Source organism: Leopardus geoffroyi, chromosome X (assembly GCF_018350155.1).
Source record: "Leopardus geoffroyi isolate Oge1 chromosome X, O.geoffroyi_Oge1_pat1.0, whole genome shotgun sequence".
In the NCBI taxonomy this organism is placed as follows: Eukaryota; Metazoa; Chordata; class Mammalia; order Carnivora; family Felidae; genus Leopardus; species Leopardus geoffroyi.
In genome coordinates, this window is record NC_059343.1 from 46,148,904 (window position 1) to 46,163,277 (window position 14,374).

The 14,374-nt window shown below is 51.5% G+C and overlaps 1 protein-coding gene across 9 annotated transcripts in view; it reads right to left on the bottom strand.

The window, feature by feature from the left end:
- Positions 1-14,374, bottom strand: part of IQSEC2 (IQ motif and Sec7 domain ArfGEF 2) — a 78,564-nt gene that overhangs the window by 11,195 nt on the left and 52,995 nt on the right. For all 9 annotated transcript variants that reach the window (XM_045470643.1, XM_045470638.1, XM_045470640.1 and 6 more), the window contains 6 exons: positions 8,458-8,719; positions 7,125-7,526; positions 3,820-4,715; positions 1,979-2,140; positions 1,383-1,505; positions 246-412 (listed from right to left, as the gene is read on the bottom strand). In XM_045470643.1, the coding sequence (XP_045326599.1) occupies positions 246-412; positions 1,383-1,505; positions 1,979-2,140; positions 3,820-4,715; positions 7,125-7,526; positions 8,458-8,719 (2,012 nt within the window). The remainder of the gene's footprint in view (positions 1-245; positions 413-1,382; positions 1,506-1,978; positions 2,141-3,819; positions 4,716-7,124; positions 7,527-8,457; positions 8,720-14,374) is intronic.

A 14,374-nucleotide genomic window follows, 5' to 3' on the forward strand; every position in this document is an offset into this window, starting at 1 on the left:
CCCCAGAACCTTCTCAGTGAGTATCTGGTGCAGGAATGAGTAGATGGACAAACAACTATTTGAGTGAATTAATAAGTGAATACCCTGGCAATACCCAGCTTTGGCAGAAAGTGAGAGAGCATCACAGGTAATTTTCCACAGAGGAGGTGTGATCTCCCCGCTCCTTCCCCAGCCCACCTCCACCCTGCCCACTCTCCCTTCCGAGGTGAAGGACAGGACAAGCTGCTAGCGATGTCTGGGGTCACCTCTCAGGTTCTTGATGAAGTCATCTAGTTTCATCTTGCGTTCAGCCTTGACGCTGGGACTGTACATGTCGGTATTGAGGAGGATGATAGCAAAAGCAAGGATGAAGATGGTGTCTGGGTTCCGGAACTGGCGCACAAGGGCTGGGTTACAGACACAATACCGCTGGCTGCAGGGCAGGATCAGGGCCAGGGTCAGGCACTAGTAATCTTCACCTACCCACCATCCCCCCACCCCCAGTCTGGTGCCACCAACCCTCTCCCCCAAGAAATATTCCCAAGGCTTTTGGGTATGTCCTCTTTCTTCAGCTTCCCCAAGACTAGCATATAAAATCACAACCACTACCTTTTACAGAGCTCTGCCTACAGACCTCCATACATTGTCTCATGTAATCTTATCACGATCCTGTAAGGTAGCTATTAGCAGCCCCATTTTACAGAGGAAGTAATAAGGCCCAAAGTGGAGAGGTAACGTGCCCAAGGTAAAAGGTTGGTAAATGGTGAAGACAAGATGAAAATCCAGATCTTTCTGACTATAGGACAAATCCTTCTCCCATTATGGGAAACAAGTTGTCAGCAACTCTTCTGTTTCCCTGCTTGATACCCCTAAGTGGTGGAGCCGGGTTATGTCCAGGTCTGCCTGATTCCCAAAGCATTAACAGTAGAGGATAAGAGTCAAAGGCATTAGGTCATGGAGGCAAACTCATTTGAGTTCAAATCCTGGTTTGAACCTCTTACTGTATGACACTGAGCAAATTACTTAACCTCTCTAAATTTCTGATTTCTTATCTGCAAAATGGGAATAATAATGGAAGCACCCACCTCGTAGAGTTGTTGTATTTGGTGAAATAATCACATAAAGTGCCCAGCTCAGCACCTGATACCTGGTAAACCAGTGCTTGACAAACATTAGCTGTTGCTAATGCTGTTGTCACCTATTGGATGCCCATGTTCCAGATGCTGAGCTAGACACTTTAGGCACACTACCTCTGATCCTCACAACTGCCTTGCATGATAGGATTTAAGATTTCCAGTTTCTGGTGAGGAAAGTATGAGGCTCAGAGAGGTTACTTGTAGACACATACTACACTGCCCCCCAAAGGGGGGAAGGGCAGCTTCAGGAATGGGAAAAAGGCACACCTGAAGGCTTCGATAAGTCGCTCCACTTTCTGGGCCTCGCCTTGGACCCGGATATGGGATTGGAACTTCCGGAGTGCATCATCCAAATCCATGGAGGAGAAGTCCATCTCATCCACCACACAGCTGAGGAGGAAAGAAGCAGGTATGCCACTCTCAAATCCTCTGCAGAAAACCTCTGACCTACCCTGACCTGCTCAAACGGACAAACACCCCCACTGACAGACTTCCAAAATCTGGACCCTTAGCCCTACCAAGTACTTACGAGGATGGAATGTTTGAAATTGAATCCATCCCAGAAAATCAAGGCCAGACACATGGTTCTAAGGGTCCTTTCCACTGACCCGCTCATTTCAGAGATAGGCAAACTGGGGCCCAAAGCAGGCCATAGGACAAGCAGGACCACCCAGAGGACTTTTGGAAACAGGGCCAAGAGAGATCAGACGTTTTTGAAGTAGAGGGGTATGGGAGCAGGAAGGTCTCTTCATCCTGTTTTGTAAAGTTTATCTGAACAAAAAGGACAGGCTGCCCACTTCCTCCCTCCTGCCCTCCTTTTCCAGGAATCCCTGGTCCGATCTGCCCCATCCTGGGGTCCTCACTCCAACACATCTCTGTTGAACTGCTTCTGCCGGTTCCCTAGGAATTCCCCTATCATCTGCCGGCTCAGGCCTTTCCGTTCCAGGATAAAGTGAGCCACTCCCACCGGTGTGTCTGACAGGAAGCCCCGCTCGATCAGATACTGGATACCCTTCTCTGGCTTCCTGCAGAAAGAGGGGAGGTAGATGAGATGATTGTGCTCCTAGAACTCGACCCTCGGTCCCACTTCATGAACTAATTTTGGGCCCAACCATAGCCTCAGAGAACCAAGGAAGGTGAATATATAACTTATGTCCAATCCCTTCATGGTACAGATAAGAAAACTGAGGCCCAAGGGGAGGAAGTCACTCTCACAGAGTTTCTAAATTCCAAGGCATCCTAAACCCTTTCACTGGAGCCAGTCAGTTAACTGGAGCCACACTACAATGGAAACTAAGATCTAATGAGAGGCTGCTCTATGCCAGGAGCTTTAATATTCCCAGTAGCCACTGAGGAGTCCTGGGAGAAGGCCTGAGCCCCCAGGCTAAGCCCTTCTCTCTGAGTCACAGACCCTCAGAACAGGAAAGTGAAGAGGTTTCTCTGTCTGCCTCTCAAATCCCACCCAGACAAGGTAGTATCCAGCCTCTGTGAATGTGCCAATAGACAAGATACTCTCTACTTTCCACTAGGCCAAATCTGGGTCTGAGCTATCCCGTATTCAAAACCCCAGAGCCTTAGGACCCCATGAGGCTGGAATTTGGAAGAGACTTTGGTGCCACAGGAGTCTCACATCTGTCACTTACCAGTTGTGTGACTCAAGGCAACTCCTTTTATGTATCTAAGCCTCAGCTCCTTCTCTATAAAACAGGGACACTACTTCCCACCTTCCTGAGCTATTGTGAGAAGTAAATATAGGTGGCAGTGTCTACTAGGCTATGAAGACACAAGGCATTTGGTTTCTAATTCTCTTCTGAGCAAATGTCAGGCTTCCACCCCACTCCTAAGCACCTGGCATAAGATCAGGCACCTAGAAAGGGCTCAGTCATGGTCACTGACTACTCCAGTACTACACCCTGCCCCCCCCCCCAGGTCTGAGTATGCATACCCTGCTAATCAAAACTTTTTAAAAGTTTGTTTTATTTATTTTGAGAGAGAGAGAGAGAGAGAAAGAGAGAGGGAGAGGAGGAAGGGGAGGGAGGGAAAAAACGAGCAGGGAAGGGGCAGAGAGAGAGGGAGAGAAAGAATCCCAAGCAGGCTCTGTGCTGTCAGCTCAGAGCCCGATGCAGGGCTCGAACTCACAAACCACGAGATCATGACATGAACCAAGATCAAGAGTTGGATGCTTAATAAACTGAGTCACCCAGGTGCCCCACACACCCTGCTAATCAATAGATGGAAGCACTGAAGCCCAAGGAAGGAACACACCTTGCCCAGGGCTACACAGAGAGGCTGGCCGGAGTCAGGTTAGGGGTCGAGGGCTCCTGTTACTTAGAGCAGGGCTCTTTATACATCATATCACCTCCCCACCAAAAAGGGGACATGGGGGACCCAAGGTTCAGAATCCATCCTATAGACAGCAAACCGGGCCCAGAGGAGGAAACATCTTGCCCAAGATCACACAGCCAGTCAGAGGCAGTATTAGGGTTAGAATTGCCTCTGACAGGTGTGTCTGTGTGTGGTGGGGAGGGCTTTCCATTCTGCCACCCTGTTGCCAATCCTCTTCCCTGAAAGGCTGGGGAGAAACACCACCCACAAAACGAGAGGATGGCTGAAGCAGGATCTCTGCTTGGAGTTCAGCCCCAGCGGTCCAAGTGCCTCTAGCAGGGTAGGAAGGGGCGAGGAGGCAGGATCAGGGAGCACGTACTTGTTGAAGAGGTTGAGGCCGATTCGGTAGTGCCGCCTCTGCACCACGTCATTGTTAAAGGCTGGTGAGTCCCAGCTGTGCCTCGTCTCCCGCTGGTAAGTCTGCTTGCACAGGCCTGTGGCTGGAGGCTCTCTCAGGCTGTCCCTCGAAGAGGAGCCAGAGCTGCAGTTGATGGTCTCATTGGAATTGCTGGAGCTCTCCAGGCTCTCATTATCTCCACCATCAGAGTTCTCGCCTGCTGCCTCACACTTCCCCAACCTCCGACCCCCAGCCACACCACTGGGCCCAGTGCCACTGTTGGGGGCTGGTGGCAGGGGCCCTGGCGGGGCTGGGGCTGGGCCCTCTGGGGCTGGGTAGTGGCGGTGTGGGATCGGGGCCCTGCCTGGTGGCCCCTTGTGCTTCAGGGTCCCATGGGGGCTGCAGCCATCAGCCTCATACACCAGCTGGCGGTGGACAGACCCGCGATCTGAGCGGTCACTCAGGTCCACGGAGCTGTCACTAGGAGGCTCAATGGTAAGCAGGGGAAGGTGGGCGGCCCGCAGCCGGAAATCCCGGCACTCCAAGCACCCAGGACCCCTGCGAGTGCCTTCCTCACGGGCACCGTCTTCCCGGGTCCCAGGTGGCACTGGTGGAGGAACTGGTGGGAGAGGGGCTGGCGCCCAGAACTCAGGCCGGCCCTGGGGTGGGGGCTCTGTGCTGGGCAGTCGCTCAGGGGATGGTGGGGGAACTGGGTCATCCAAGTAGAGGGGAAGGTCACTGAAGGACGTGGCTGAGCTGTCCTCTTGCTGTTCCTTTGACTCTCGCTTCTCCAGTTGGGCTGACCCTGGCTCCTCAGACATGGGCCCTGATGGGTGGCAGTTCAGGGCCTCATCAATGGACTCAGCCAGAGACTTTACCTGTGTGGGAGTAAAGGGGAAGAGGGAAGGGAAGGAGGGTAGGATGGTGGAAGGGAGGGAGTAGGGGAGGGAGGGAGGGGAGGCAAAAGGGGGAATCTTCCTAGTGGGTCAGCCAAGAAGAGGGAATCCCCTCCCCCACCCCCACAGGTTCTCTGCAGTGTATAAAATAACTCCCAGGGAACCATTGTGAGCTCACAGGGGCTGGCTATTGGCCACAAGTCCCCTTCTCAATATCTCAATCCCTCCTTCATGTCCCTATGTACCCATGCCAAATGCCACCTACTCTCTGATTCAATCCACATTCCTGCCTCTGCCATCCCCCAGGGTAAACCAATATCCCAGCTTCCTCTGGGCTCCCAGAGCCCTCCATCTGGTTCTGTCTGGTTCAACCCATAATATTTATTATTTGACGATCTAAACCATGGCTGGTAACTCTGCTTCCCTGTGGTATCCAGCCTCCAAACTGGCCTCTAATGATCCCTGCCTCTTGGTATACATGATCCCAGGCTTGGTCTGTGGAGCCAACAGTATATGGCAGAAGTGATGGGATGTCACTTCCTACATCAGGTTATACAGGACTGCAGCTTCCTTCTTGAGCACTCTTGTTCACTGTTCTCTCTCTCAATCTCTCTCTCTCAGACCCCTTGCTCTGGGGGAAGCCACACCATGAGCAGTCCTAGGGAGATGCCCACATGATGAGGAGCTGAATCTTCCTGCCAACAGTCAAGTGAGTGAGCTTGGAAGCAGACCCATCAGCCCCCAGCAAGTCTTCACAGACTGGTTTCACCCTATGGCTTGATTGAAGCCTCATGAAAGACCCTGAGCCAGAACCACCAGCCAAGCCACTCCCAGATTCCTGGCCCTCAGAAACCGTGTGAGATAATAAATATTTCTTGTTTAAGCGCAGTCTTTATGTTCAGTTTGAAGCTACTAAATTTGGGGGTCATGTGTTATGCAGAAATGTAACTGATACATGTAACTACCACACTTCTCCATCATATTTAGATAGCATTAACAGCTGAGCCCAGGCCTGGTTCCTCAGTCTCTGCACCAGACTGTGATCCCTTATCCCCCATTCTCCCCTTGAGGGATGGGTCCAGGTTTCTGTCTTTTCAGCCAGCTCAGTCAGCTTCAGTCGACTCAGCTCAACACATTTGACACAGAAGAGGTATTCAATTAAATGTTTGTTGTATGGATGGATGAGTGACTTAGATCTTCCATTTAAAATTTCTTTCCTCCCCCCTACCTACACCCCTTCACTAGCTCCAGGGAAGCATGTCCTGACTGATGGCAGGGTGAGATCAGAGAGCTTAGAGAAGAATGGTTTCTTCTCTTATAAAGCTTCATTCATTCATTCATTCAACCCTTTCTGCCAAATACCTCCTTGGTTTTAGGAAGGAAACTAACATGTACTGAGCAGCTGCTTTCATGTATATTACCTAGCTGAAGTGACTCTTCAAAACAGCTTTAAAAGGAAGGTTCTATCTCCATTTTATTGATCATGTTTCAGTGAGGTTAAACAACTTTCTGGAGGTCACACAGCTGAGAGATGGCAGAACTGGGATTTGCACTTGAACAGCTAATGCTGACAGACCTCAAGCCGAGAATGATCTGCTACCACCATCACTGCCTATTATATTCCCACCATCTCATGCTTTTGCCAATGTAATGCCTGTGCAAGCAACACCCTACCCTCCCAACAATCTCTAACTTGCTAAGTCTTATTTGTCTGGTAAGGCCCAGCTCCAGTGCTATTTTCTCAAAGAGGCTTTCTCTTGTCCTCCCAGAAGAAAGTCTCTTTTCCCTCCTCTGCATTCCCATGGTACTATATGTGATCCTTTCTCATGGCTCTGAGCACACTCTATTTCAGGAGACAGTCATGTGCATGTCTGCCATTTCCTACTGGCCTTGGAGATCGTCGAGAACAAGGACCCTGGCTGGCTCATCTGTCTCTGTCGCAGTGCCCACCACAGAGCCTGGTCGATAGTGGTAGTAGTGCAGTATAAGGGAAAGGGCATGGACTTTAGAACCAGACAGAGCTGACTTCCAATCCAGTTTGGAAAAGTCACTTTGCCTCTCAGGGACTTGGAGCCCCAGTCTCCTCCTCTGTTATCACAATTGGGATAACAACCCCCATTGTGCAGGTCGTTATGATGCACACACAGCACCTGGCACGGAGTAGGAGCTCATCACCTGTTAGGCCTTAATTTGCTTGTGCATCAAGTTCCAAAGAGTGAGAACTTAAATTTTCTTATGTGTTCCAAAAGCCTAGATGTTTAACTTGTTCTAACTAGATGGATGCCTTTCTCATCCATCTCACAGTCCGTACTCACATGCTTGCCAGGCAACTTCTTTCAGTTTGGAATATAGGCAATATAGGGAGGAGAGGCCCTTTTCAGGGATGCTGACCTGTTTAGAGAAGGAGTCCTCGAGCTCTGTGATGTCATTGGAAAACTCTCCAGATGTGGTGACAGAGCTTCCCCCACCATCGATGCCCCCTCCACAGGAGCCCCCATATGGGAGCCCTCGGTCAAGCCGGTGGCTCCGGGCACCAGCCATGGCACCCTCGTCCAGCGAGGCAGGCTTGCCCTCGAAGTACGCGGGGTTCTGTGCCTTCTCATACTCCTCAAAGGAGAACTGCATCCGCATATTGGAAAGGATGATGCGGCGGGACATGCGGCTTTCTGAAGCCGAGCTGCGGAGCCGCTCAAAGTTCTTGTTCATGCGGTACTGGCGAAAGGCTGTCTGGATGGTCCTGGCGGCCCTGCGGCTCAGGAAGGAGCCCCCATACTTCCTCTCCAGCATTTCCACCTAGCAGGGGAGGGTTGAGGGGGATGAGGTCAGAAACTCACTGCAGCCTCATTCACCTCCCTGGGCCTCAACCCACATCACAGCCAACTGCGCATAGCTGCCTAGACAGGCCAGGCTGTGCTCTCAGTGTTGTGTCCTCACTTTAATCTCAGATAACACTTGTCACATGGGACTGGATTGTGGTTTTCTTTTTTATTTACAAGAAATAGATGTTCATTATGCCAGAAAAGTTAAAAAAAAAAACAGAGATGCCAAAAATGGAAAGAAAAGTAAGAAATAAATTGAGAGCAAGGGGAAGGAAAGGAAAGAGGAAGAGAGAGAAAGAAGAGAGGGAGAGAGGAAGGGAAGGGGAGTGTGGAGAGAGGGAAGGAAAGAAGGAATGAAGGAAGGAAGGAAGGGAGGGAGGGAGGGGGGAGGGAGGAAGGGAGGAAGGAAGATAGGTTTGTCTGAAGTCCCAATACCTAGGCATAACCACAATGAATGCTTTGGTATATGTCCTTCCAGGTTTTTTTTATATACATAGGATTTTGTGCTCCCTGACCTTTTTTTTTTTTTTCTTTCTTTCTTTTTTTTTTTTTTTAGCTACACAAATCCTGTGTGATATATGTGATATACTATAGCACACTCTTCTGAAAGTGCCCATTTATGTGTGTGCTTCTCCTTTTAGATTTTGGAGGACTGGGTTCCGGTCTCATTCATCTTTGTGTCAGTGTTTGCTGAGTGAACTGGAAACTCAGTGGATGGGTGGTGAATGAGTGCATCCCCAGGAGGATGAAGGACCCCAGAGCTAGTCTCCCATTCTAGTTTCCCTATCCCTCCCTGGATACCGCCCTCAAGTGCCACATCCCAATCCCTCCCTTGGTTCTCACACACCCACACACCCCCACCCCGTTCCCACTCCCATTCCCAGCCAGAACTGTCTCCTCTGCACCTTCTTGTCCTGCAGGTCCGTGGAGAGTTCGTAGCTGTCCGATAGGGCCTTGGAGCGCTTTATCTCCTCCTCCTCCTGCTTCCTCAGGGCGACACTGGCTGGCTGGAGGCGAGCTCGTTGAGCCCAGGGAAGGCCCACCCCAGTTGGGGGGCCCCCCATGTGGCTGCTGGTGGGGGGCATCTGGCTCAGCCGGTAGGGGGGTTGGCTCCCAGGACTATCAACCGCTGTGCTCAGGTCACTGCCTGGGGCATCACCCTCCACACTGTGGGGATGAGATAAGATGAGCCAGGATGTGGGACCAGGAGATGGGCCTGCTCAGCAAGACTGAGAGTGGGTAGACCAGATCCCTGCCCACAACCCTATCCTCCCCAGCTCCCTCACAGACACAGGAACCCCAGTATTTAAGGGCAGGAAGGGAGTTCCCCTCTTTTCCCTTCAGGCCCCCTTGCCTTCATAGCCCTACCCTCATTGCCCTTCAGCCCCACCACTCACAGCTCCGGCCTCTTAGACTCCTTTACCTCAAGGTCGGGTCTTCTCACAGGCTTGTCCCCAGTCCTACTCACCCCTCACACCTGGTCCCTTCATAGTCACGTCCCCTCCACAGCCTTATCCCCAGACTGGTTCCCTCCCAGTCTTGTCCAGTCATGTACCTTTTTCTAATAGTGCTGGCCCCTAACAATTCCATCCCCAAACCTTCCTTCCCTTGATGGACCAGTTCCCTCACAGTCCCATCCCTCTCAGCTCTAGCCCCTCATGGCTCTGTCCCCAACACTGCATGCTGTGGTTTCCTTCCCAGCCTGATCCCCCAGCACCACCCAGATCAGCCCTGACCCCAGGCCTGGGACCCACTCCTGCATCCTGCACCTCCACACTCACCCCTCCCCTGCCTAGCCCGACCCCCTATAGCCCCGCCCCTGCCCTCAGCTGCCTGGACTCTGGTCTAGCCAGTTCCCAGGGTTCCCTGTCTGCAAGGGCTCAGGCTCCCAGACAGTGGGAGGCACCTCCCATTCAGCATCCTCACAGGTAAAGAGCTGCCCTGCGGGGCAACTTCTTTTTTCTCCTCATGGCCTCCTCTGCTCAGCTGGGGGAGGGGAGGGCAAGAGTCTCAAGGTTGAAGACTGGCAGGAGCTGGGCACTGGGCCTTGCCTGCCCTGGTTACTCAGAGCTGTTGTTCTGCCAGACCTGCTCCCATGGTGCCATGGCAACCAGGCTGCCAGGGAACCCAGGTGGCGGCAGAGCCCAGGTGCCCTGAGCCTAGCGGGCAAGGTGAGGAACCACAGAGGTGGGGAAAATGGGGGAAGGAGGTCGGGAGGGGAAGGACAGGTGGGTGAAGCATGGGGGTTGTGGGGGGAATGGGTGTGGCTGGGGCCCAGGGAATGAATGGTCTGGTTTGGGCAGGCACATGGTTGAAGGGGCCCTTGGTTGGAAAGGGTTAAGGGGCCACTCCCCAACCCCTACTTGGCAGAGGCCAGGGCACAGGGCAGGGCAAGCTGGGGTGGATGTAAAGGGACTCCCTACCAATATGGGAGCTTGAGCTGCAACAGACCTTCCAGCCTTGCAGGAGAGCACTCAGGGGTGCAGTGGGGAGGCTGTACCCACCCACCAGGCTGGGTCCTGGGCTGCAGGGGGAGAGCTCCTTTCCACCCCTAGTGGAGCCTCCCACCCACCATTCAACCTCCATCCTCCCAACGTCAGTCTATAACACTGCCAGGAGCAAGGCAGAAACAGACTGGGGAACTGCCCTCTACCCCAAATACTCTCTCCTCCTGGGCCTCAGGGCCTTGTGAAGTCCACTTTGGGGGGTCAGACCTGGCCCAGCGCTCCCCCCACCAACCCAGGCATCTAAGGTGCTTGTCTCCACCTCACTCAGGACTGCAGGATACTGCCCAGCAACCTCTCAAAACTCTCCCTCTCAGCACACAGCTCAAACCCAGGTTTCCTCAATTGTCTCCTCGGTTCATGAACCATCTATAGCTCCCACTGTCCACAAGAGATAGCCCAAGTTCCTTATTCTGGCATTTGAGAATTCTCAAAGATACCATAGCTAATGCTTATAGAGTGCTTAGCATGTCAGGCACTGTGCTTACCACTTCACATTTCATAACCTGTTTACTGTCCAAAAGAACCCTATGAGATAGGTATTGTGATTTATCTTCATTTTATACATAAAGAAACTGGGGCTCAGAGAGGTTAAGTAACTTATCAATGGTCACACAGCTATTAATGATAGACCCAGGATTCAAATCCAGGCGGTCGGTCTCCAGAGCTCACACTCTTCAATATTAAGCCATACTGCAAGCTTAGCTGCCAGCCCCCATCCCATCTACCCTTCCCTCCAGCCTGGCCCAGATCCTGTTTCTCCCAAATACTCCTCTGCTTTCCACCTCCAAAACTGCTCATACAGTACCTTCTGCCTGGAATACAGCCCCTATCATTTCTGCCATCTGCAATCTGAGAAATCCCCCCACACCCTACTTCTATCAAGATTCAGGTCATATGCCACCACAAGAAGCCCTCCTGAAGCCCACCTCCAGCCAGAAATTATTGCTGGTCCTGTGCAGAGCTCCCACACACAGCACATGTCTGTCCTTCTTTTTATGGTGCAGGTTAGCTTTGGCAAAGTATGACAACTATTTGTGTTCCCAGCACAGGAAGAGACTTTGGTAATCTCCTAGCCAGCACAGAGCACAAGGCCGGGAACAGAGTAGCTAAAAGCTTCTGGAGTGAAGGAGTCAATGAATGGGCCATGGTGGCTATGCTAATAGATCCTCCCACCTGAGCCTTGACCTCCCTCTCCAGTGTCTTCTTCCAATCCATTCTCTATCCTGCGGCCAGAGAGAGCTCTCCAAAGTACAGCTTTGACCATTTTGTGCTCCCACTAAAACCCTTCCACAGCTCCTCATAATTCATTCAACGAATAATTGAGCATTTTCTATGCACCAGGCACAATGCTAGGTGCCAGAAATAAAATAGTGGGTAAAATACATAAGATGTGTTCCCTGGGGAGGTGACATTCTAGTGAGAGAAGCAGACTATAAATACATACTGTTGGGGCGCCTGGGTGGCTCAGTTGGTTAAGCATCTGACTCTCAGTCTCGGCTCAGGTCTTGACCTCACAGTTTTGTGAGTTCAAGCCCCCCATCAGGCTCTGTGCTGGCAGTGTGGAGCCTGTTTGGGATTCTCTCTCTCTCTCTCTCTCTCTCTCTCTCTCTCCCCCTCCCCTGTTCATGCTGTCTCTGTCTCTCTCTCAAAAATATATAAACTTAAAAAAATTTTTTTAAATACATACTGTCCTTTCAGGTAGGGAGAAGTGCTAGGAAGGAAAATACAACAGAGGGATAAAAAGTGCTGTTTTCGATATTGTGGTCAGGGAAGGTCTTCTTGAAGAAGTGGCATATAAGCTGAGCCCCGATGGAAGTGAGGGAGTGAGCTCTGTGGTCACTTGAGGGAAAAGCAGTCCAGACAGAAGGTAGAGCTAGTGAAAAGATATAGAGTTGAATGGCACCTGCCATGTTTGAGAAACAGTAAGGAAGCCAGTGTAGCTGGAGCAAAGTGGATGAGGGGAGAGTGATAGAGAGGTAAGATCAGAGAGGTAATGGGGGCCAAATCATGAATGGCATTAAGCCCATGATAAAGACTTTGACTTTTTCACTCTGATTGAGATGAGCTGAGGAGGGACGTGATCTAACTTAGGTTTCATAGGAATCATCATCCATAGGATAACGTCTAACTTCCTCACCAGAGCCATGGATGGTTCTGCTGACCTGACCCCTGCTTCATATTCCTCTGCCCCATTACTTCAACCTGGCTATGCCCTGCTCACCCTTCAACATTTAGCTCAGGTGTGCTCTTCCATGCCCACCTGCCCACTCCACACATGTTGGCTTTCAGGTCCTTCCTCTGCTGCCATAGGGCCTTATGGTCACCTCTATCCCTAGGGCAAGAGCATTAATGAGTTCATTGAATCCTCAAAATGTTTCGAGGCAGACACCATTAGCTCCATGTTATAGATGAGGACACTGAGGCTCAGAGAGGTGATAGAAACTTGCTCAAGGTCACACAGTTATTAGGTGAGAAAGTCAGGATGCAAACACAGGGCCCAGGCTGTCTTTTCATGACATCTCATTGCCTCTCCCCACTTCTGGCTCCATGTCGCCCCCAGGTCTTCACTCTTTGGCAATTCCTCCCTTCAGAGATGGCCCCCAACTCTCGTGCAAAGGGAATAGGGGCAGGGAGGTCAGACTGTCAGCACAGCTTCCCCCAAGAGGGCCTGGCAAAAAGGACAGTGCTTGAGGGTGTTGCCCCTGACATCATACGTACTGTTGAAGAAATAGCACCTGAGGATGTGGAATCCCTTTACTCAGGGTCCCCCAAAACACCAAAGGGCATGCTGATCACATGGAAAATCTCTCTTCTCTTCCTCATATGTGTGTGTGTGCGTGTGCACACACACACACACACACACACACACACACACACACACACCATACAGTAAAAGCTGGGCAGGCCTAGGTTCAGGTCTTGACTGCCATTTACCAGCTGTATGAGCCCAGGCACGTCCCTTTACCTCTCTGCACCTGTTTCTCTTCTGCGTAGGGCTAGAGGAAATGCAATTCCCTCTTTGGCTTCCTGGACTTCTGAAAGGGCCTGGGGGACCCCGCTCCCCCACCTCTGGACTCCTCCCAGTCAGGGGCAAAGAATATAAGAACACACACACACACAAAACACGTGTGCACTGTCTTCTGGGCTATTCTGTGGGGGAAACTGGAGAGCATCCTCTGCATCAGGGGAAATAAACTACATTATACAAATAATCACAGTACAAAGCTGAAAGTCCTTAAGGCTGGGGAACAGAGGAAGTGCTGGGGGAGCTCAGGAGAGAGATTCCTTCTGCTTGGGGGTGGCTGAGCAGAATAAAAATAAACTCACACTCACAGTGCACCTTCCCTGTGTCAGGCATTTTCCACACATTATTTAATCTGCATGACAAACATGAAGGAAGAATTAGTATTCCTACTTTGCAGGTGAGGAAAAAGGTTCTGAGGGGGAAAGTAACAGCCAAAGGTCTCAGAGCTAGCAAGTGGCAGAACAGGAATCCAAAGCCCAGAGCCTGTATTAGTTCCCTTGCTGCCTTTTATAAAGGCTTCCTGGAGGAGGAAGCTGTTGACCAGGGCCTTGCCTAGGAGGAGCTGGTAGAAGTGAGTGACTTTGTGAGCCAAGGCACTAAGATAGGGAGAAGCAGGGTAGGATATTCTGTAGGGATTTGGGGTGGCCTTCCCATGGTGTGGGGCACTGACTCTCCCCAGATGCTGTTCCTAATGGGAGGTCTCTCTCCCTCCTTCTCTTTATTGGCACTGCCCAGAGCTAGGCAGCCAGCAGGGGATGGGATCAGGATGCAGTTGCCATGGAAATGAATGGGGGCTGTTGCTATGGATACTATAAGATGAGGGCAAGAGGAAGCTAGGGATGCTGAGGACTATTCCCATGACAACTTAGGCTGGAAAGGCGGGGTGGGGGGCAGTGAGGGGACCTGAAGTGAGAGACAAGAAAACAAGATGAGGAAGTCAGCGCACCTAGATGAGGGCAGGGGCTTTCTTTGGGCCTTGGAGAAAGACAGGCAAGGACGCCAGACAAAGGGGTGGGTGGGGCAGATGGGCAGAGGGACCCCAATCACCTCTGTCTCCTCTGATGGCTCTTCTGCAAGCTGTTTCTACTGCTCAATCCCACTGCCATGGAGAATCCAAACCTGGGCCAACCTGGCTTGGCACAGGGGCTGGTAGGGGAGGAGGCCATCAAAGGGACTGACTGGGGAGAGAGTGGGCAAACACAGGCTTGGGAGCACACAGACCCAGGTTTGAATCCCAGATCTGCTTCTTTGCAGCCCTAAAAATAATTGTTGTCATTTACCAAGTATCTA